General features: G+C 41.5%; 1 protein-coding gene across 1 annotated transcript in view; it reads left to right on the top strand.

Annotated features, from left to right (window-relative positions):
- The window catches only part of SFR2 (Glycosyl hydrolase superfamily protein), a 94,279-nt gene that overhangs the window by 49,601 nt on the left and 20,809 nt on the right, over window positions 1-23,869 (top strand). The window contains exon 9 of the mRNA XM_089428605.1: window positions 109-238. Within this exon, the coding sequence (XP_089284731.1) occupies window positions 109-238 (130 nt within the window). The remainder of the gene's footprint in view (window positions 1-108; window positions 239-23,869) is intronic.

Genomic DNA, 23,869 nt, shown 5'->3' with positions numbered 1-23,869 from the left:
GTTATTATAGCAAAGTACTTCTGTTGGCACCTGTAAAGCTGCATTATAAGGATGCAAATTTATCTTCAATTTCCATATATTATCCTCCTGAATTTAGAATTTTTACAGGTGGTCAAAACGGGCAAAGTTACTCGGCAACAAAGAGAAATTGCATGGAATGAACTTCAGATTGCTGCTGCTGAGGGGAAGACACGGCCCTTTTATCGGGCAGTGAATAAACTTGGTCTTATGTATTCTGGTATTGTTTTAAGAACCGTAATAAATGCAACTGACAAGATAGTTATGCCCTTTTTGTCAGACCTTAACAAGATTATTATCCTGTGATTTTTCATTCATGTCATGATTCTTTAGGATAGTAATTGGTTGATTTGAATAAAAACTAGCATGAAAGAAGGATTACATTTTGATTGAATAATTTTAGGCAAGAAGGAATACCTTTTGAGTTGTGCTCTTGAATTTGAAACTGTTAATCAACTTCAGTATGGCACTCATCTGTGTGCAAAAAATACACAAAGCTACGCTGCCCAATTATTAGAAAGTTAAGCAGACTGTGGCTTATGAATCTTAAGACTCAAGGTTTATTTAAACCCATAAATCCCCTTTAGTTATTTATCCCCCTAAACGACTCTTGTATGGCGAGATTACTGAGACAGGGAATGAGAATGATAATGCAGTGCAGAGAAGAGGAAATATATACTATATGATACTTAGACTTGGGACACCCTTGAAATTGATGTATCGATTTAGGAACCAACACCTCCAATAAAACCCTATTGTCATGGAGGCATGGTACCTTTTGCCTCAAAATCTAGCAGGTCTTGTGAGATGCCTCACAAGGCAAAAGCCAGATCAAGACACACCAATGAGGTGGATGACATTGTCACCTCAACAATCCCCCTCTTGATTTTTAGTGGAGTTTCACCACCCGGGAGGCTTCCTAGTTTAAGGTCACCTAAAGGATATTCTTGGTATGGGGTTCAAAGGTGACCACTGAAAAGGATTTTCTAAGGTACTAAGGCTAAGGACAAGGCTCAATTCTACAAGACAAGGAATAACATACCTTAGAAGCAACCTATAAAGGACTTCCAACCTAGGGGTTTAGATGTATGACGCAAAAAATAGCACAACTAGGCATACAAGGAGAGATAACAGGTTTGTTATAATAATATAATCAACAACAAGATCCACTAACCTTCAATTGACCCTAAGTTGAAGCCTTGGTGTTGAATTAGGGTTTTTCTAGCCCTAGAATTTCCCGGGGTTGGTGATGCCAGCCCCAAGGAACGACTTCCAACCATGCAAAATGATAGATTTTGATGTGAGAAGGCTCAACAAGGTGGAATGACCTCGAACGAGCTCAACATTCATGCCCTAGTTGAATTTGGCCTCAAACCCTAATCGTAGTGGCTTGCCTTGAAGGGCTTAAATTTTAGAGGCAAAAATTTTCGGGCCTTAAATTTTAGGGGCCGAAATTTTAGGTTTGAAAATTCCAGGGCTGAAATTTACAGGGCCCAAAATTTTAAGGGCCAAAATTTTAGCGCTGAAAATTTCAAGGCTGAAATTTTGGGAAGAGAGAAAAAAGAGATTTTGAATTTTTTTGATTTTTGACCATCTATATGGAGGCTAGTGCCTATTGACTACTTGGGTGATGGAGTTGTCGTCGCCTAAGATGCACACCTAAGTGTGGGAAAAGTTTTCAACCCCACAAGGTATAATCTTTATGGCACACCGCTTAGAGCAAGGGCTGGCACAACTAGGCATACAAGGAGAGAGAAAAGGTTTGTTATAATAATATAATCAACAACAATATCCACAAACCTTCAATTGACCCTAAGTTGAAGCCTTGGTGTTGAATTAGGGTTTTTCTAGCCCTAGAATTTCCTGGGGTTGGTGATTTCATCCCTAAGGAAGGACTTCCAACCATGCAAAATGCTAGATTTCGATGTGAGAAGGCTCAACAAGGTAGAATGACCTCCAACCAACTCAACATTCATGCCCTAGTTGAATTCGACCTCAAACTCTAATCCTAGTGGCTTGCCTTGAAAGGCTGAATTTTTAGAGCCAAAAATTTTTGGGCCTTAAATTTTAGGGGCCCGAAATTTTAAGGGCCAAAATTTTATGGCTGAAAATTTCAAGGCCGAAATTTTGGGAAGAGAAAAAAAAGAGATTTTGAAGTTTTTTGATTTTTGACCATCTATATGGAATCCATTACCTACTGACTATTTGGGTGGAGTTGTTGTCACCTAAGATGTACACCTAAGTGTGGGAAAAGTTTTCAACCCCACAAAGTATAATCTTTATGGCACAATGCTTAGAGCAGGGGTTGTCACCTGTTCCCTACTGACTCTGTTTAAGCTCTCTCCTAGACATGCTATAGGGGGTAGTCCCTAAATATGATTAGAAAGGAAAAACTTGTTGAAAACAACAAGTTCTAGGAGACTAAGGGCAAGGAAATTACTTCTAAGTAACATGAATTTAAGGATTATTTAGCAAGTATGATTATTTAAATGAGCAATGTAAATATTACCGAGATGGATTCCAATAAGATCAATATGACAATGACAAGATAACAATGATAAACTAGTGCCTTAAAACAATGCTAAATAAAGAAATAACACTTGCAAAATGGAATGATACTTCAAGTTACAAGACAAGTAATGCTGCAAGACAAGGTTAGTACAAAAGATATTGAAATATGAGCAGTGAAATATAACTTGCAAGATGAATGAAACTTGTACTACTAAAGAGATGCTCAGAAAAGATAGAATAATACCATAAACAAATGAGCAAGTAATTGAAAATGATAAGTATAAGTGAAGTATTGCAAGTAAAATAAGAGAAAGCTAGATGAATGGATGCAAGATCTATCTATGTGTGATGCAAATTTTAGTTAAATGCCTAATCTGTGGTGAATGCTTTCTCCTCAATTGTTAAGACTAGTCTTGGAACAAGGTAGTTGAAAGAAGTGTCGGGGAAGGAGGCAATGGCCTCGTTAACAATACCTACTCAGGGCTTATAGCAACCCAAGTGCCTCTGTTCTTACAAGGGACTGGGCCACAAGAGAATTGCAAGGTCACCTGTTTTAACCGTTGTTGAAGGGTCAAGCCTATTAAATTGAATATTGGAGAAAGTTGTCCTAAGATTTCTATTCAACCAAGCTTAAGCTTGGAGGTAGATTTTAAGGATGCAAGCCTAAGAATATTATGCAAATGCAATGCTTCAATGAGACACAATTAAATCAAATGCTTCAAGAAGAGATACTAATCCACAAGCCAATGATAAGCACTTAGAACAAGATTAGCTCACACAGATGACCAATGAAACATAAAACAATTACTCAATGAAACAAGAAATGACAATTAGAATTAGATGTTAAAGAAATAACTCAAATTACCCTTTAGTTAAAACGCTTTTAAGATGTTCTTTGCTTATGTTAGACAAGGAAACCAAGTAAGGATTATGATGAAAGCACTTTAGATCTACAATTGCAAGTGAAACAAAGACAAGAGATATTCCAAGTGCACTTAGATCAAGTAGCTAATTAGGAATTGCAAACTAAGAGATGAGATCTAGGATGAAATGATTAGCAATGTAAGAGACAAGTTAGCAAGTTAGGTCTAACACTAAGAGACAAGAAACAAAAGGCCTCCCTTTTAAATAAGGAGACAGGATACCATGGGATTGAGATCCCAAGCTTCCTCAAGAAACAAGATCACTTTTATTACCAAAATTACAATTAGAGGAACCCTTTGACAGTGAGAAGGGTCCTAAAACCTTGAAGAGGGATTGCAAATTATGAATCTTTAGACAATAAGGGAGATCCTCTCCAAGTTAAGGAGCAACAAATTGATTATACAAGAAACTTGTTCCAAATCTGAATATGATCCTCACTGGAATGAAAACAATCCTCCCTTTGCTCTCGTCCTAAGGGACAAAAAACCTCAAATTTGTCAAATTCAAGCTTCAAATAGTGTGATAAGTCCCTCAAGGCAAAGGCTTGAAACTTGATAGTAAATTCTTGCAAAATCACAATGTTAACCCCAAAGGAAACTCGCACTAGGTGAGAGAAAAACTCTTGGCCTAGAGGAAAATAAACTTAAGATGCTCACAAACTTGGAGAAAAAGGGCTTTAAAATTTTATTTAAAATTTTGTAATTTTTTAAAGGGAAATTTATTAAGGTTCCAAGGCTTGAGGCCTTCAAAATTTTGGCACTTTGGCAAAATGTTCAGCCCTAAATGAAGCTATCGCACCAATGGAAGAAATTCACCCTATTACTGCTCAAACTAGCAGAGGTCCTAGGAGGGGATCCTATAGAGCAACTACTAGGTCAAGTGGCAACAATGGAGCAATAGCCCACTGTCACCTCAACTAAAGCTCCCTGCTCTTTACAAACTTTCACTGATGGGAGGAGTCTTGGTATGAGAGGAATCATTAGGATAGATGGATCAATGATAGGAGGTAGAGTAATTGCTAAATCCTATTCACAAGAGAGGCCCAAATAATGGGCTTACTTGCTATAGAAGCAAGATGGATGGCTCTCTTAGAAGGGTTAACAGGATGCCTAGACCTAGGGTTTGAGGAGTGTTACTTGAAAAGAAGTGCCCTAGATCAAGGAATCCTAGAAGACTAGGGTTTCTAAGCGATCTGTGTGAAATCAAAGTTATAAGGTAGTGGGACCACCAAGAAGCCCAAGCGGGCCTAAACGAGGTAAGGGTTTGGATTGGAGCAACAAATTTATGATCTTGACCATGTTAGGGAGGAGAATAGGATCAAGGGAATTGAATTTCTCTTGGAATTTGAGTACAATGATCCTAATGAAGCCACCAACCAAAGGGAACCTAGGGATGAGAACGATCTTCAAGCTAAGGTTTGAAATATCTTGAGATTCCACCGTGGGATCGACCTCAAATTTGGAGGACCTCTCAAGAAGACCCCAACGTATTAGTTGACCAATTTTCAAGGATTTTCAATGGCTAGAAATGATTTAAGATGATGCCCTAGGAGACTTACTAGGTTAGAGCTTAGAAAGGAGGGGAGGTGAGAAGTATATTTTTTTGGTGATCACCTTAGGACTAGACTAGTGCCCAACCAATTGGGATAATGGAGTCAAATGAGATCAATGCTTAGATAGGCTTACTTCCAACCAAGGAGTTCCCCAACAACTTCGTATGGCCTTAGCAACAACTAGGTTACAACTCAAATTTATACCTCTCTACGATGCAAAATGATGACTTATCAAGGCAAATTATGAACAATCATGTACCCCTAGGACAATAATTCACCATACTTCACAATAATCACATGAAAAATCCCTCACAAAGACAAATTAGCAACTTCACATAAGCCAAAGAGCAGCTACACCAGCTTCATGAACGAAAATATTTCATAGATTATTTCATGAGACAAAATTACAAGATAAACATCAAAAAGTACTCACAAGTATAGCGAAATCATTCCAATCATCAAGATGCAAGAAAGTTGAAGCTCCAAGACATGAAATTAAGCTCTTCCAAACATCAAAATGCATTAAATCTCCAATTCGTCCATCAAAATGCCTAGCAAAAATCCCAAAAGAAACAAATGATCCAAATCCTAGTGATGATGAGATTCAAATGAGATCTCATCAATTTATATCCTTCTTAAAGAGTTCGTTTTGGCTAATTAGGCCTAATTAAGCCCCAAATGATAAAATAATGTACAATAATGACATGGCTTGGTGACAAGCCCATCAAGATAGCTTGGCAATACAAAGATAAGTCACTAAAGAGGGAAACATTGTAAATACAATGAATCGTTGGGCCCTTGAAAAGGCCTAGTGTAGTCCAAAGTGTGCCAAGGTGAGAGAATAGGCTCCAAACATAGTGACCAAGGGGGTGGCCCCTTGATATGCAAGCCAATCAAATGTAGTGTCCCCAATTGGGTGTGGGGGCACAATGACATCCTCACGGGTCTCCAAGTGGATCGATAATGCTTGTATACCATCTGTAAGGGCTAGAATGATGGCATAAACCCTCCCATTATCTCCCACGGAGAGACACATCACACTTGGGCCTTGGATCAACTGCTAAGTGTGTGGTGCAAAAAGTGGAGTCGGCTAGGCAAGGTGGTCTAGGTGCATCATCATCATCCAAAAGGTGGAACATGAGCAAACAATAGGTGGAATTGAAGGATCCCATGAAGTGGCAATCTGCTTTGAGCTATGGTGGAGATCTGTGGCTCTCAACGCTCACCCTACAAACGCCAATATGACTCTCTGGAGGACTTGGATCCCCGTATAGGGAGACCAAACCCAAGACAAAGACCCACTTGCAATCTTGTATAAGATTCAATGCGTCCCCTCACCTTCTAGTACAACAGATCATCAGTGCAATTGAGTAAATAAGCTTACAAAGCATGGAATCAAGTGGACACCTCATGGTGTTATGCCCTTCCATGTTGGGCTTTAGAATGTACAAGTGTCTCCAAGTTCAAGAAGAAGGTTAACCAAGGATCCTATCAGGTGGTTTCAGCCTCTAAGGGGATGAAAAGTCCATGGTATATCCATCAAATGGTAGGTGGCATGTGATATAATGGAACGGAATGGGGCATCAGGGGAAGACTCCAAGCCACATGACACAGTACAAGGGCAACCATAATAAAGGAAGCCCACACTTGGGTGTATGAATGTAGGAGGGAGCAATCGTGGTACATGAGTTACCCGGCCTTTATTTTTCCACCTTTCTTCATATGCCTTTTGCCTTTTATTGTTTTTTCTTATATAACTGCTCGGGGCTTGAAGGAATGATAGCATGATGTGTAAGATATAGTAGTGGATACCCCCTTTAAGGTGGGGCAGTTCATCGCCCACTAGGGGTTGGGACAGTCATGGGTTCCTTAATGATGAAAGGGGGCCAATATGAGGGACCTTAGGAACTAGGGTGATGGCCATAATGATAGGGGTACAACTCATGTTTGGCTTTTGCCCACATGCTAAATGTGTATGGCTTGACCATCTTTTGCATTTTATGGTACATTTCTTGTTGAGAGTGGCCAAATTATGCTTTTTTTGTTTGTTCTTTTAGCTACATCAACCTCCGAGGCATTGTTCCATGCTTGACCCAAAGTGTGGACAAGGGGAAGGGGAGGTTAACTCCTTGTGGAACCAATGGACAAATGTGGACCTATATGGGAAATATGGTGAATGGGGTTATAATGAGTGGAGGGGAGTGATGTATATGGTGTCGGGAAGCAGGACCACACAACCAAAATCGAGATTTCCGACATAGTGGCATCCCTAAAGCTAGTAGCCAATAAAGGAGATCCCATAGGACTAGGATACAAGGTTAACCATCAAATTGGATAGAGGAGACAAGAGTACAAACCAAGCCTGCTCTTTCCGCCGAACCCCCCCCCCCCTCACGAATCCATGCCCAAAAGTGTCCATGATAAGTAAATAAAATTACATAGCTTCACAATGAAAATCCATACCTTCGGGGTCGGATGGCCCACCTTCAAACATACGATCATAACAGATGGGCGAAGGACCACATGGCATGCTCAAGTGGTGGAGATAGTGGCACATTGAGCTATCTGGTGGCTGCAAGGGGCTGTTGGCTGCCGGCTGAGGACCATCTAGGAGAAAATTTTCTCCTATGGATACTACCCACAGGTGGTGGGTAACACACCCTTTAGGCCCTTGGCAAAAAAACTCCAAATATACTTGCGGCCCAAAAGAAAATCAAGCCCCCCGGGCTTGCGACATAGAGGAAAAATGATTTGCGGTCTTCCTAAAAAATTTTCAATTTGAATTAAGGCTTCACAAATGATTTGTTTTTCCCAAAAAATTGATGAAACCCTTGCCAAAAAAAATGTTATTACTGCAAAACAAGGGTTAGAAGATTAGAAACAAGGACAAAAAGAAAAATTCAAAATTCCCTTAGAGGGCTTGTGACCTACTAAAGAGGAGCAAAAATGAGTGCGGCCCTCAAAAAAATATTGCAAGAAATTTTTTGAGCCAAAAAATTATGCCAAACTCCTTGTCAAACAAATGTGAGGAGGTCTTCAAGCTAATGGCCTCTCTAAAATAAAAAAAAAAATTTTGCTTGCAAAAAATGATCAAACTCCAATCGAAACCCTTTTAGAAAAATTTGCAAGAAAAATTCTAATTTGAAAACCCTTGCGAAAATTTCAATATAGAGGCAAAAAAGGGCCTTGAAACCCTTGCGGCCTTAAGGAGATGCTCAAAATTGATAGACGAACCCTTAAAAAGAATGTTCTTTTCAAATAGACCCTAGTTGCTAGGCTAGATGAGGGCTCAGGCTCTCAAAAATTGATTTCTCCTTGATAGATCCACTTGCAAAATAAATTTATACGAAACCCTTATTCCTCCTCTTTAGATTTGCAAATAAACTATATACTCAAGACAAAAAATATGTACAAAGGTTATGCAAGTAAAAATATTTACAAAATTATCTACAAATCTACAAAGACATAAATTGATGGAATATGAGTACAAGTCGGTTCCATGATTAGCAATAATAGCTCTATATTAGCAAATCTATTCAATTTATAACACAATAGTAAGAGAATAAGTGAAGATTAATAAGTTTTTTCCCAAGCAATGACTAAGAAGTTCCTGCAACACTCGTTAGATAAATCTTTGGGGAGAGACAAAGTAGGCTCTTCAATCTCTGTCTTGGGAGTTGGTTGGTCCAACCAAAGACTTCCCCTCACGCTAAGATTTGAAAGTGATTGATCTCTACACACTTAAAATACAATTGTTAAATCACAGGAGTTAAATAACAAAATTGAAATAAAGATCTAGAGATACCTTCTAGATTTATTAAATTCAAAATTGATTCTCTAACTCAAAAATTAATGCAAGATACTTGTGCAAATAGTTAGTCCACAACTGGCTAGTGAAATAACAATATATCAATTTATGTCCATTGGATCATTAAGAGCATTATTTAGAATACATTACCATAGAGAAAAGAAGAGAAACACCACCATGAATGAACCCGAAAGACTTTTGCTTTATTATTCCAGGAAAAAGTTACAGATCTAGCAGAGCTTCGCTAGTCAAGAGCTTGATTACAATGTGTTACAATGAGGAGCCTTGAGCTCAATTTATAGAAAAATGAGAGATCTAGATCCGTCTCCATGTAAAAACGGCTAGGTGCACAAAGTTGAATTGATCCTGGAGAAAAACGACTAGTTGAAAGGTTGATCCATGTCAAATTAATCTCTACCCTTGATTACCGTGAGAAAAAATTCGATCTCCTTGATGATGAGTTGGATGGACCAAAAGAATAATTTTTCTAATTCCTTTTCTCAAAAGTCCCTCATTCAATTTAACCACCTTGGTCCACAAATTCGATTTTCTTGAAAAAAAATATTTTTTCTTTGGAATTAATTCCTTTTTTCTGGCCCAATGATTTTTTCGAGGACTTTTCCTTGCTTGATTTGTGGAGATTCCTTTCTTGGAAAGTGCACATTCATTTTTTAATATTTTTCATTTAGAGAGAATTTTATTTTTCTCTCATTTTAATTTTCTGATCATTTTCTAGCTAGTTATTTTGCCATCTTTTGCTGGAAAATAGAAAATACGACTCTAGAGGGGTATAAACATATTTTTCCACCCTCAAAGTGTATCTAAATAGAAAGTTTGGGTGATGGGATGTAATTATGATAACTCATACCTCCTATAACTTCTATAGACAACACCTTTCTACATCTTCACATCAAATATTAAATAAAAATCCCATTTAGAAGGGGAAATTTGACAATTAAAAACTGACCCCTAGACTCAACCAAGTTTTGCAACACTTTAGACATGATCTAGTATGATAATAGACTCGATACACTAGGACTCACCTAGAACCTTACCATCAAGCCCCACTCTAGCTTTGGGGTATGTTTGGAAGAAAAACTCAACCAATTGTTTGCAGTTGAAAAACAAAAATAATTAGTTAAGGAAAAAAAACTCCCTAGAGTGAAACTCTTTGGTAAAATTCGTAGGCTTACCTAGATGTGTTACATGGCTTTATAGACATACTAGAATAATTTTTACATAGTGGCCCACAGGGTTGCAGAATTTGGATTACATTTGAAGACCAGAAGCTGTAGATGATGATGGAATCTGATTTTCTTTTTACTCCTCTGACATGTGTTCTGCTACTTGTGTAGACAGGAGTCTAAGGGAAAATTGCTATGGAAAAATCAAACCCTTGAAAGGAGTAAGGGGGGGACCCTAAGTTTCCACTTTTGATACTCTAGCTATCATTCAATATGGGGATAAAAACAAGAGAAATGCTCACTAGGAGGTTCTCAAGGGATGTTCAAGATTCTTAATTAAAGCATGTAATAGTTCCCCAAAAATTTCATACAAAGATATGCATTTAGACAAGGAATTTAGAAACCCTAGCTAAATACATTGCATACAATAACCATAAAAAGATTCTCAACAATAAAAGTAATCACAAGATATCAATGAATAATCCTTCATTATCCCAAAATGATGTCTCCATAACAAGGACTAGTCTCCAATAGCAAAATATCCACAAAGATCACATCTCCACAAGAGTAGTGAGGTACAAGAGCTAGGTCGAAATATTCTAAGAGGTTGAAGTAGTCCACAAGTTATAATGAAATGATATGTGAGATGACCTTTTATATATATGAGGTCTATCTCACCTAATTTTAGCTATGAATCCCTTAAAACAAGGTTGACAATGAGTAAACACAAGTACTCCTTTAGGTTACAAGCCAACCCACTAGCTCAATAGGAAAGTATGCCAAAATAGGCCGACATGTGTGAGTCGTAAGCCTCAATTATGGTGACATCATGCCCCTTTTGAGCTCCAAACGCTGAGTGATGGTGAAGAGAAGGTTGAAGGTATAGATGTAATGGAAGCAGCAATGGTGGATGCATGAGTTACCCCGCTTGACCTACTTTTCCACCCCTCTAGTTTGTCTTTTACTTCTTCATAATATTTCTTTATTTTGGGTGCATAGGTCGAGGGCTAGAGCTTGCTCATTAAGATGTAACATTCAATTTTACCCCTTAGGATGAGACAATTTATCATTTATTAGGATTTGGACATGCAAGAGTTCCTTTTGATGAAAGGGAGCATCAAGTGCTTTTGAACTGGGTGATGGCTAATGAGGAGTGTAAAGCTCATGCTAGGATTTTACCCACGTGCTAATTTATGTCCCAACCATCTTTTACATTTTGATTTTCTTCTTTTTCTTTCATTGTGGCCATAATATGCTTTTCCATTCTTTGAGTTGCATCAACCTCTAGGGCAATGTTTCTTGGCCCTGTTATTGCTCAAACTAGCAGGGGTCCTAAAGGGGATCCCTGAAGGGCTACTACTAGGCTAAGGGCAACAATGGAGCAATACCCCACTGTCACCTTGGCTGAGGCTCCCTACTCTTTACGAACTTTCATTGATGGGAGGAGACCCATTATGATGGGGATCACAAAATGGATAGACTAATTGTTGGAGAGGTAAATCCCCTCTACGGATAGAGGCGATCCCTACTAGCTCAGCAAGGGTCTAGCAACAATCACACAATGCTGCTATGCATGTTCCTAATTACAATTAAACAAGAGGTAAAGAGCACCTACTTGGATTCCAGCGCTGTTGTTTGACGAAGAGATGCTGCCTTCGCTCCTTCGCTTTGGCTGGTCACAATCCTCCGCGATCCCCGCGAATAGATACCTGCACACACGAAGAGGAAACAAACGCAAGCGTGAAATCTAATAAAAGCAACCATACATCAGTCAGAAAAGATGTAATTCACATTTAACCATTGCATGTACAAATGAGAATGGAACAATAATAGCAGTCATCTATTATTAATCAAACAGAGAAGAGTACAACCAAATGTTCTGACGTCGGTAACCTTCTCAGGAGGGGCCAGTCAGCAAGTGTCTCAAGCATTCACCTTTGGAAATGATTCTCCCAAGACAAGAAGCTCTCTCTCACACAAGCAACACAAAACAACCTTCCCTAAGCTAACAATCACTTCCACACTTAACACACCAAATACCTATAGTAGCAGCAATCTGAGCACTATAAGCTCTACACAATCCAAGCTATTCCAAACTAGCTGCTCATGGTAATGGTGGAAGGTTATATAGGAGAAGGAGCCTCCTAAAAGGGTGGAAGGATGAGCTTATCCTTGAGGGAAGTGGTTGCAAAGGGTCGAACAGACATGCCATAGAAGGGAGTCGATACTCACAAAGCCAACAACCAAACCTGGAGTTATCTGGAAGGCTGGCTGTTGGAACAAATTCGCCCAAACAGGATCAGCGCGGATTATAAGGTGACTGACGCGCTGACGTCGCGCTTCAATAACTGGGAAAGTCATGTCAGCGCGATCCAATACAAAGGAGAGATGCGCTGGCTCATAAAATGCGACCAGCGTGGAAAAGTGATGTGCTTCCGCGCTGGCAGCACACTGAATACACTACGAGCAGCCAGTCAGCGCGAATATTTTAGAAACAGACGCGCTGATGAGGAAAACTTTGGAAAAGTGGGTTTTGGGCCAGTTCAGAAGGCATGAACTTGATTATTATGAATTCTTGACACAGTAGGGTGACTGACAGGGAGACAGTGACAAATTACTGTGTAACAGATGCCCCCTAAAGCATGAAGGCCAATTTTGGGGCAGCTTTGTGATAATGGAACCAACCAGCAAAAAGCATTAACGCTGCCAAGATATCTGTATCTTTGGTCTGATATTCAGGAGTATAATAAGTTAATCTGTAATCTTTAACACCAGACCGAGAGAGTGGGAGGGGTGAAATGCTTTACAACACTTGCCGAACTGGAACACCACCAGGAAGGACCGAATATCTCTGATAATCAAGTACATGTAGTCTAGGCATGGGCGCAGCCATCCAAAAGACATGCGAAAAGGTCTGTGGAATGGACGCAGCCACCCAGCTAAAGAGACCAGAATAATGATGAGGTATGGTCGCAGCCATCCATGAAGACTCAGGTATGGGCGCAGCCATCCATCAATGAGTCATGTAATGATCATCCACAAAATCGCAACCTGGACCATAACAGACAGGGACCCAGGGTCTTGCGCTCCGTCCCGACCCGAACAAAGTACAAGTTCAAGCATGTGAATACATGAGTTGAAGTCGAACATGCATGAACATCGTCTGATTACCAGTCAATGATGAAAACTGTTAACAGACGCGAGAGATACCACCAATAATGACAATGGTCCTCAAGGTACTATAGGTACAATCTGCGGCATGTGAATCAATGAGTTGGTGTTGAACACCCACGGAATCATTCGATCGGAGGCCAATGATGTAAACCTCGCGTCGAACACGAAGAACCTGCCATTAGGGCATGCAGGCTCTAAGGCACCTGAAGGGAGTCTCTAAGTCACCTTCCCGGATAATGAGCTGAAGTCGACAGGAAGTGATCTTGATCGAAGGTGGGCCATAAGGTTTCCCACATCATCGACACGAGACAGAGGTAAAATGATTTGTGAGAGATAGCAGAGGAGGTTGTATCATTGCAGAGGTCAACTTCTCTTGAACATATCGGCGGCACTATAGCGGATTTGGCAGTATTTGACATCAAATGAGCAAAGGGTATGGTGACAATAGCAATGAGCAGATGAGGGGTCAAACGAGATAACCCAAACCCACGGAGGCCAGTGAAAAAGCAAGATGAGATGGTCCCACCCAGACACGAAGCAGAGGAGTGCCATGTTCAAGAGCGACATACTGCCGGCACGACTATGATTACAGTTCCATTTTCCCCACCATTTCTGGCAGGTACCCCGATTATTTTTGGATGACAAGCTTGACGGGGGTAGCATATGCTTGAAAAAGTGTCATTTCGACGATACCCGATGTCATTTAAGTTTTAACGAGTCTGACAAAGGAAGAACTCGGCGTCTTTTCCTGTTTAGAGAGTCTGAAAAGACAGCAGAAAAGAAAACTCCAGGGGGGTCCTTTTTCGTAAAGTTGTGTCTCCCGAGCCCGAAAAAGTATAAAACAATGCTTGGAAGAACCGCCCGACCATTACGACCGAGGAGTACTTTTCGTAAATAGTGCTTTCGACCTGAAAAAGTAAAAAAGCGGTCGGAAACACGTCGTTTTAGAGCCGATAACGAGTGCGAAACGACAAACACCCAGCAATCTTTTTAAGTTTAAACGGTCGAAAAAAGAGCTTTAAAGGCGACCGCTTATCATTTTTTTAACGAGTCGAGAGGGGGACTCGGCAATCTTTTCATCTTTAAACGGTCAGAAAAGAGCTGAAAGCAGACCTCCATTTTTATTCTCTTTAACGAGTCAAAAAGGGAAAAATACTCGGCAATCTTTTCACATTTTACGAGTCAGAAAAGAGCTTAAAGGAGACTCGTCCTAGAGGAACGAGTGGTATAAAGGGTAGCAACTGGTTCCGGTAATGGTGGAACTGCTCAAAACATGTAATGGTTAAGAGGCTGGCTAATAAAACCACTCATCGCTGCGGTTCCTCAGGAAAGGATAAACAACCAAGTGAGAGCATATGATCGGCCAAAGAGATGGTAGCAATGGAATGAAACAACCAAGGCGCATCTAGCAGAATTCAGCGGATAAAAATGGCAATCACGAGATGTAAATCGGGTATGGGTTCATTTTTACACAAGCTTGAACCGTGGAGAACTTTGCTGGGATTCGGTTTCATGTTTACACAAGCTTGAAATGAAAAACTATGCTTGTTATAAGTTCGCATGCCCCCAGCATAATAATGCAAATCGAGGTACATGCCCCCCAAGCTTCATTGCATTCGACAAAGTGGATGGAATGAAGGTTCACTTTCGAGATCTTGGAAAGACTCGACTGGGATTTTACGAGATCTTAATCAAAGACTCGATCTGAAAAGGGAGTTGTTTCATTTTTTTTAATGAGGTTGACACAGTAAACTGTAAAAGAACTATCCTCATAACCCTTGTTTCATGTTTTAACGAGCTTGACACAAGATCAGGAACTATGCTCGAACACCTAGTTGCATTTTTTAAGGAGCTTGACACAGGAAAGCGAACTATGCTCCGACCAGACCCAGTTTCATTTTTTAAGGAGCTTGACACCGGAAAAGAACTATGCTCCATCCAGACTTCATCATAATGAACGGGAAGTGGAGGCCCCCAAGAAAGTGGCTCCGGAGGGAAGGCTGACATCTTGGAAATCAGGACCTAATGCCCCCAGGACACTATGGACGATGGCGTCATCACTGGGTACGGGCACGGGGTGGGTGGCCACGTAGTTGATTTGCGGCGAGGCAGATGCAACTTGTGGATGAAAGCCAGGAGGGAAAGACGAATGCGCTGGAGGGGCTTGTGGACGAACGAACGATAATTGATCGAACGTCACGATTCTTCCGTCGTGTGGAAAGCAGACCACACGGAAAAGTGAAGAAACAAGGGCTCCCATGGCATACACATAATCACGACCAAGGAGAAGACTGAAGTCTAGAGAACCTTGGGTAACTGAGACGTCTATATAGACAGTCTTGCCCCCCAAAGTAATAGGAAACTTCGGGAGGATCCCTAATGGCTGACTCGTTCCTCCATCAAATGCGGTGAGATGCGGTGCGACAGGGACAAGCGATGGGGAACCCAAAGCTCGCCAAGTAGTAACGGGCATGAGACTAACCGATGCTCCTTCGTCTAACACAGTGCCGGGCAGCGCTTTATTGCCAGCATAGGCGGTGACCCAGAAAGGCACATGGGACGGAAGGGGAGGGGCAGTCAAACGACTCCAATCAAAGGAGATGACCGAACTACTTGGTGGGGGGACCATATGGTTGCCCCCCTGGTCGGAAAGAACCAAATCTAAATTCTCCGGAGAGGTTTCAGAAGAACCTTTATCAAGCTCAGGAGAATCTGAGGAGACGAGAAGAACATGAGAATTTTGCTCTTCCGAAACAGAGTGTTTGAGAGGAGGTAAACTCGAATCAACACCCTTTCCGACCAACGACGGGTTTGGAACAGGCTGGGAACAGCCAGGTTCGGGAAGAGGGGTCTGGACAAAAGGGGAATCTGAAGCGATCTCTTTGTCAACAGGGGCGCGATCTACAGTTGTAGAAAGACGTTGATAACCAGCGGGAAATTGGTTTAAAGGAGCTGTAAGACTTTCCAAGACAACGGAGGCTTCATCCATGAGCGGACAAAGGTGAAGGGGATGATTGCCTTCACAAAGTTTACAGGGGATTCGAATCTTCCCTTTCTCCTTACCCTTCCCAACTGATGAGGTAGCATCGCTATGATCTTTAGTGGGCGATGAGAGGCGGGCCGGATCGTGAGACCAAACTTCTAATACCCGGGGAATGCCAGGACAATCGCGAAGAAGGTGGTCCTCCTTGCATAATCGACAAGGAAACTTAACCTTCCGCGGAGGAGCAGAAGGTGGCCCTATCTCAGATGTACTGGAGTGGATAGCTGGACTTGAGAGGGGGATTGTGTGTGTAGGCTCTCCCTTGGGGGACTTCTTCTTCTTGGTCTTCCTCTTCTTCTTCTTAGCCACCTGGTTACTTACATTGAGAATTTCGCCAGGCGAAGTACAAGAGGACGATGTAGAAGTAGGCGTCGAAGGGGAGAGATCCACCTTGTGATCAACATGCTGTTGTTCAGGTGGAGGGACTGATGGACTAACAGCGGATACGGTAGGGACCAAAGAGGTTGAAAACAACCACACAGGCAACCCGACAGTTAACCCTGGTAGGGACAACGTCGCCATATACGGAGCACCAACATTCCCAAGAGGAGGGAATTGTCCTGGATTCCCATCATAGGGGGAACCTGGGTTAGTGAATCCCGGAAAAGTTGCCATAGCAAACGAAAACGAAACCTACTCAAGCTAACGCACACAAGATCTAACCAGGTGATGTTATCGTGGCCGAATAAACTTTTAAGACACAGGAACCAAACTTGACCTTTTCATGTTTCAAGAGTCGAGAAAAGGACAAAAAGATGACTCCAGTCTCCTTCGAATGTTTAATGAGCACGAAGTGACAAGACGCTCACAGGCACCTTTTCATTTAGGGAGTCTGAAAAGGATCAAAAGTGACTGCTCTGGAGACTCTAGGTAAAGGGTTTACCAAGCGACCCGTAAAACTGCTTATACACCTTAGCAATCGTATGAGAGCCAAGGACTTTCCGTACTGCAGTCAATCTTCCCGAATGCTGTGTTCGGTGCGTTACGGTTCACAAGGCGGCAGACTCGGCTTCCTATGGATAAAGGATAAAAGCCTAGTGGGGTCTCCCTATATACGCGACGGTACGTGGGAGCACAGTGCGTGTTAGACCACTATCGAGTCACAGAAGGAGGAATCACCCAACCATAATGTGAAACAACAGTGACTATGTTTAAAGACGCCGGAACACGTCTCTAACCTAGACCTCTAGATATTTGTGTTTAGTTCCAATGCGTTTTTAGGTTAATTCAGTTCATTTTATAGTTGATCTTGAAATTAAGTTTCGATTTCAGGTCCTATCGTATGTTCTCTCACAATTACCTAGATGCAAACTACATGCCAAAGAATACCATTTTGTTCGATGAATTCTAGCTACGAGAAGGTAAAGAATTTTTGATCAAACAAAATGAATACAAGCAATCAAACAGCCTAATGCAGCTAAAAGCAAGGGAAGGAAACTTTTTCTTTTGAAAATGCAAATCAACGAAATGTTCTTTTCCTTTTCAATTCTCAAAAGCAAAGCTACTAGTTTGATTTTCTTTCAATGTCACAAAGCATCTAAATGAATTTGGAGGAACCGGAACACCAAGCAAATCACTTAATGAAAGCACACAAAGTTCCCAAAACATCCAACAAAGGTTCCCAAATCAAAAGGAAAGCTAAGTTGTGCACGAGCTATGTGATCTAAGCTCGGCAAGACAAGCAAGGATTGCAAGCAAGTAGGAAGCGAAAACCACTCGGAAACACAACCTAAAACACTTCGACAATCACTGAACAAGTGCAACAAAAAATCTGAAGTTGGCTGGTCAAACAAGCAAACAAGATCCCTACGGAAGGCTTGACACACACACGGCCACTAGATGCCCTAGGGCTAGAGTGCGAAATCAATGGAGAAAAGCAAACACCCGAAGGATGAGAGTTACAACCAGTCAAATAGAGATTCAACACAATCCAGCAGCTGTAAAAGTGATGGTGGAAATACAAACCAAGCAGCGAAAGCAAAGAGGAAGGTATTTGCAAAAATCGAAAAATGAGCAAAACGAAACCCTGTGGAACAAGACTTCGCAAGCAAGCAACTCAGAGTTCAGATAGTGAAAAACAAGTCACAAACCAAGTGGAGAGAAGAGGGGAAAGCTAAAGCAACAAGTTCAGGAGGCTAATCTGGGCAAAATCAAGTTTTACAGGATCAGCGCGGGTGGCCTTCAGCAACTCGGCGCTGACAGGAGGGGTCCCGTAGCAACTTTGCGACGTCAGTGCGGGAATACAAGGATAAAGCGCGCTGTCTCAGAAAAACGAGGTCAGCGCGACTATTAATTACACAGGCGCGATGACAGGGAGGACAAAGAAGCAGGTGTGCGACGTCAGCGCGGAAGCACACGGATAAAGCGCGCTGTCTCTAAGAACGAGGTCAGCGCGACTATTGATCGTACAGGCGCGATGACAAGGACAACACAAAAGAAGGGACGCGACGTCAGTGCGTCTGTTTTGAATTAAAGCGCGCTGAGGGTAAAAAGCCAGTAAAGCCAAAGCAAAAACTTCCCAAACCAAAGGTAAAGACCTTTTAACAGTTAAAACACTTCCCAGATGCACCCAGAAAGTTTATAAGCAGAGAAACAATCCCAGAATCTCGAAAAGAGAGAACAATCAAATTCAAACACAAAAGTGGACTCAAGAGACAAAAAGGCTGATCCCCAGTGGAGTCGCCAAATTGTTGGAGAGGTAAATCCCCTCTACGGATAGAGGCGATCCCTACTAGCCCAGCAAGGGTCTAGCAACAATCACACAATGCTGCTATGCATGTTCCTAATTACAATTAAACAAGAGGTAAAGAGCACCTACTTGGATTCCAGCGCTGTTGTTTGACGAAGAGATGCTGCCTTCGCTCCTTCGCTTTGGCTGGTCACAATCCTCCGCAATCCCCGCGAATAGATACCTGCACACACGAAGAGGAAACAAACGCAAGTGTGAAATCTAATAAAAGCAACCATACATTAGTCAGAAAAGATGTAATTCACATTTAACCATTGCATGTACAAATGAGAATGGAACAATAATAGCAGTCATCTATTATTAATCAAACAGAGAAGAGTACAACCAAATGTTCTGACATCGGTAACCTTCTCAGGAGGGGCCAGTCAACAAGTGTCTCAAGCATTCACCTTTGGAAATGATTCTCCCAAGACAAGAAGCTCTCTCTCACACAAGCAACACAAGACAACCTTCCCTAAGCTAACAATCACTTCCACACTTAACACACCAAATACCTATAGTAGCAGCAATCTGAGCACTATAAGCTCTACACAATCCAAGCTATTCCAAACTAGCTGCTCATGGTAATGGTGGAAGGTTATATAGGAGAAGGAGCCTCCTAAAAGGGTGGAAGGATGAGCTTATCCTTGAGGGAAGTGGTTGCAAAGGGTCGAACAGACATGCCATAGAAGGGAGTCGATACTCACAAAGCCAACAACCAAACCTGGAGTTATCTGGAAGGCTGGCTGTTGGAACAAATTCGCCCAAACAGGATCAGCGCGGATTATAAGGTGACTGACGCGCTGACGTCGCGCCTCAATAACTGGGAAAGTCATGTCAGCGCGATCCAATACAAAGGAGAGATGCGCTGGCTCATAAAATGCGACCAGCGTGGAAAAGTGATGTGCTTCCGCGCTGGCAGCGCACTGAATACACTACGAGCAGCCAGTAAGCGCGAATATTTTAGAAACAGACGCGCTGATGAGGAAAACTTTGGAAAAGTGGGTTTTGGGCCAGTTCAGAAGGCATGAACTTGATTATTATGAATTCTTGACACAGTAGGGTGACTGACAGGGAGACAGTGACAAATTACTGTGTAACACTAATGATAGGGTGAGGGGTGATCCTAGAAGCCTATTCATAAGCGAGGTTCAAATATGTGGCTTGTTTGCTTTGGAGGCAAGGTTTAGAGCTCTCAGGGAAGGGCATAAAGGGAACTTCAAGGTTTAGGTTTAGGGTATATATCTTATAATGGAGGTTCCTAGGCCTTGAAATCCTTGTGAAAGATTAGATTCCTAGTGATCCTTGAAGAATTACCCTTGATAGTGTATGGGACCACATGGGGCCAAGTGGACTCGGGGGGTAGGTCATGGGGATAGTGTTTAGCAACCAATGATATGCTTTACCTATTTCGGAGGGAGAAGGGAACCAAAGAAAGAATTTTTAATGGAAGATAATGTGAGGGTCCCAATGAGGCTTCTAGCATAAGGAAACCTAGGGCAAGATTCAATCTCGAGGCTAGGGCTTGGGATATCTCAAAATCCCACTGTTGGAATCTCTTCAAAATTGGAGGGCATTTAGGAGACACACTAACGCAGTAGGGGCTAAGGGATCAAATTTTTTTGATTGGTGGTTTGCAAGATAAAGATGCCCTAGGGGACCTAATGGGCTAGGCCTAGAAAAGGAGAGGGAGTAGGATGAAAAAAGTTTTAAAGTGATCACCTTTGGGTGGACCAGTGCCTAATCCTTTGGGGAGATTGGAGTCAGGTAGAATTATGACTATGGACCTTTGAATTTTCTAGGTCAAGGAGGCCTCAAAGGCAACTTCGCTTAGCACTGGGGCAACAACAAAAGCAACTTCAAAGACTTTATACTTTGTTTAGCAAGATAGATGGCTTATCAAGATGAATTTTAGTAATGAAACATCCCTAGGAACATTCATTCATTATACATGGCCTATACATGAAGCATTCACTATTCACCTCTGGAACACCTGTCACCATCTCATGAAGCAGTCTAAGTGCTCCATGATGAATATGGCCCATCCTCCTATGCCATAGCTCCACCTGGTCCCTTAGAATGTTGCTGCTAAATAGTGTCTTTGGAGTGTCCATTTGCAATTTATACAACTTGCCACTCCTCACCCTGACTGCTATAGGTGATCTCCAATCCTTGCGTTTCAACAACACCTTCGCCCCTCTAAAGATGACATTGTATCCTTTGTCCTGAAGGACTGAAACATAGATTAAGTTCATCCCCAAATATGACACATGTAACACGTCATGGATAGGTATTTGCTTGCTATTCTTCCCTTGAAATAGAACAATCTCTCTTACAACCGGGTTGCACTTGGACTTGTTCCCCATTTGAATTTGGAACCTAATGTCCTCCTCCTTATAGCTAGAGAAGTACTCTCTAACTTTTGTCATGTGAAATGATGCTCCACTGTCTATGTACCAAACACCCTGTGAAGTCGAGCTAGATAGGCAAGCTATTAATGCATACTCCTGTTCCATCCTGCTGGAAAGCTCATTTGCATCTGTTGAAGCTGCTACTTGCTTCTTGCCTTTCTTCTTTCCTTGTGGCCAATCGCTGACATAGTGGTAAAATTCGTGACAACCACAATACTTGACCTTTGATAGGTCCTTCTTCTTCTCTCCTTTTGAGCTTGGTCCCTTACTGGACCCCTTCTTCACCTTTCCTTTCTCTGCCAAGGCAACATTCTCCTCCTCCCTCTTAATCTTCGGTACCTTGCCGCTAATACTAGTGCCATTGACTAAGTTGAGCCTCAACTCCTCCTGAGTGAAATCGATCCATAGGGGATCCCAATCTGGAAGTTTGTCTTGCCCAGAAATCACTTGGACGAACATACAACATTCCTTGGAAAACCCATTGAGTGCTATACGCAGTAGCATATCGTCACTAGGCTTGTCTTCAACTGCAACTAGCTCATCTTTGACAAGTTGAAATCTAGTGAGGTAGGAAGTCACGTCTTCTCCCTTATTCTACTTGATGGTCCTCAACTTCTCTTTAAGAATCATCTTCTTGTTTCCTGAAGGATCCTGGTACAATTTTACGATGGTATCCCACATCTCCTTCGCTGTGCCTTTCTCTGCGATATGTGGAATAATATGGTCCTTGACTCGATCAAGGATCATCCTCTTCGTTTTGGCATTTTAATTTTTATAGGTAGCCCACTGTTGTGGATTTATTGAAAAGGCAATTATATTCTTTGCATACTCTTTCAAACCATACTCATCCAAAAGGAATGACATTGTGGTCTTCCAAACACCAAAGTTGGAGGCTCCATCCAACCTGTCATGATCTCTCAAACCTGCTGCGACCATCTCTGGAAAATTTGGAAATATAACGAACTCAAATAAGCTAGAGAAATAAATTGAAGAATTATGAATTGGGTTAAAATCGAACTGGGTTTCAACCCTTGGCTTTTCTCCTCCAATGACTGTGCAAATCCTCCTTTTTCCCTTAGATATGCTTTGATACGATGTGAAATTTTAAATTTTGTTGCAATTACTGGTTATTATTGTTGAAAAGTGTAACTAGGTTCGATCTTCATAATGACATGTAATTATGAGCTTTGTAAATGATGAAAAGAAGAAAATAAATTTATTTTTGCAATGCCTTGCTTCATGGGTTTCATGAGCAAGAGTTTATTTAGATGGCTCCCATTGAGAGCCTTAAGGATTTGTCATAAAAGTCATATAGAGTCAATGTCATGTATGGAGAATGTATATGAGTCTATAAAAGTGTCTAATAGCCTTCCAACGACAAGCACAAGTCCTCTTCTTCTTGTCGACTTCAAGATGAAGTAACCAACTCATGTCAACTCACCTATCTAGAGACACACCGGTTCGAGATCATAGGTCGGCTTATTTATGGGTCAACAACTATATCTAGGGGTGAAGGCACTTCGCATTTCTACAGTGAGAAACTCGCATATCTCTTTGAAGTTTCGGTGGACAATTACAGTGAGGAGCTCGGATGTTAAATTGCAGAACAAAACTTGGATGGTTAGGGACAACGAGGATCTTTAGGAACAGAAGTTCGGATGTTAAATCGCAGAACAAAACTCAGATGGGTAGGGACAACGAGGATCTTTACGAACAAAAGTTTGGATATCTCTATGACTTCGTATGGATAGTGGCAAAGTGAAGTTCACATATATCTCTGATATTCGAATAAGGATACATAGTCAGACTATGATTCGATGCCACCACTGCTAGGAGAACTCGGAAGGAAGGTCACAAGAGTGCGATAAGGTCCCAGTGATGTTACAAGGAAAAAGGTCTCGGTGGTGTCTCAAAGGGCAACGAATATGGTTCAGTGGGAGGTCTTCAGGATTCGGTGTTACATCTGAAGGATAGGTTCGGTATCCTTGACTAACACAGTGACCAGAGTTCGATGTCATCACTTATGGTACGAAGTTTGAAGTAGAAGGAACCTAAAGAGAGGAAACGAGGAGGAAGAGGACTTGTCTCTTGGTCTTGAAGTGGCCAATAGGTCAAGGGTCTTGGTCTTGGTATTCATTAATTGGAATCTCTATAAGAATAATTTGTGCGGGTTTTGGCCCTAGCAGATAGCCTACATTCTATGTCTCTTGTTTATTTATGTTCATGCATTGGTTACTCTTTGATGAAGAAGAACACTAATAATCTAAGAAAAAGAAGATTCTAATATAAGAAGCAAAAAGCATTCACAAGCAGTTACTAATCAAAGAGAAATCACCTAATGCTAATGCCCTAGATTTTTGAACATGGAATTAGAGCTAAGGTGACTAAGTCAAGAAGAAGGCATCTAGTCAAAGAGACACTCAAGGATTGAGTTTCAAGAAAGGCATCAAAGCAAGTCGAAGGATATCAAAGCGAAAGTTCAAAGATCTACATTGAAGAATCAATTCCTAGATCAA

The sequence above is a fragment of the Pinus tabuliformis genome, chromosome 4_2, assembly GCF_031772625.1.
Source record: "Pinus tabuliformis cultivar Carrire ecotype Pingquan chromosome 4_2, CPIR1, whole genome shotgun sequence".
NCBI classification, from domain to species: Eukaryota; Viridiplantae; Streptophyta; class Pinopsida; order Pinales; family Pinaceae; genus Pinus; species Pinus tabuliformis.
The sequence above is the reverse complement of the archived record's forward strand: the minus strand, read 5'-3'. Positions and strand labels throughout refer to the sequence as shown.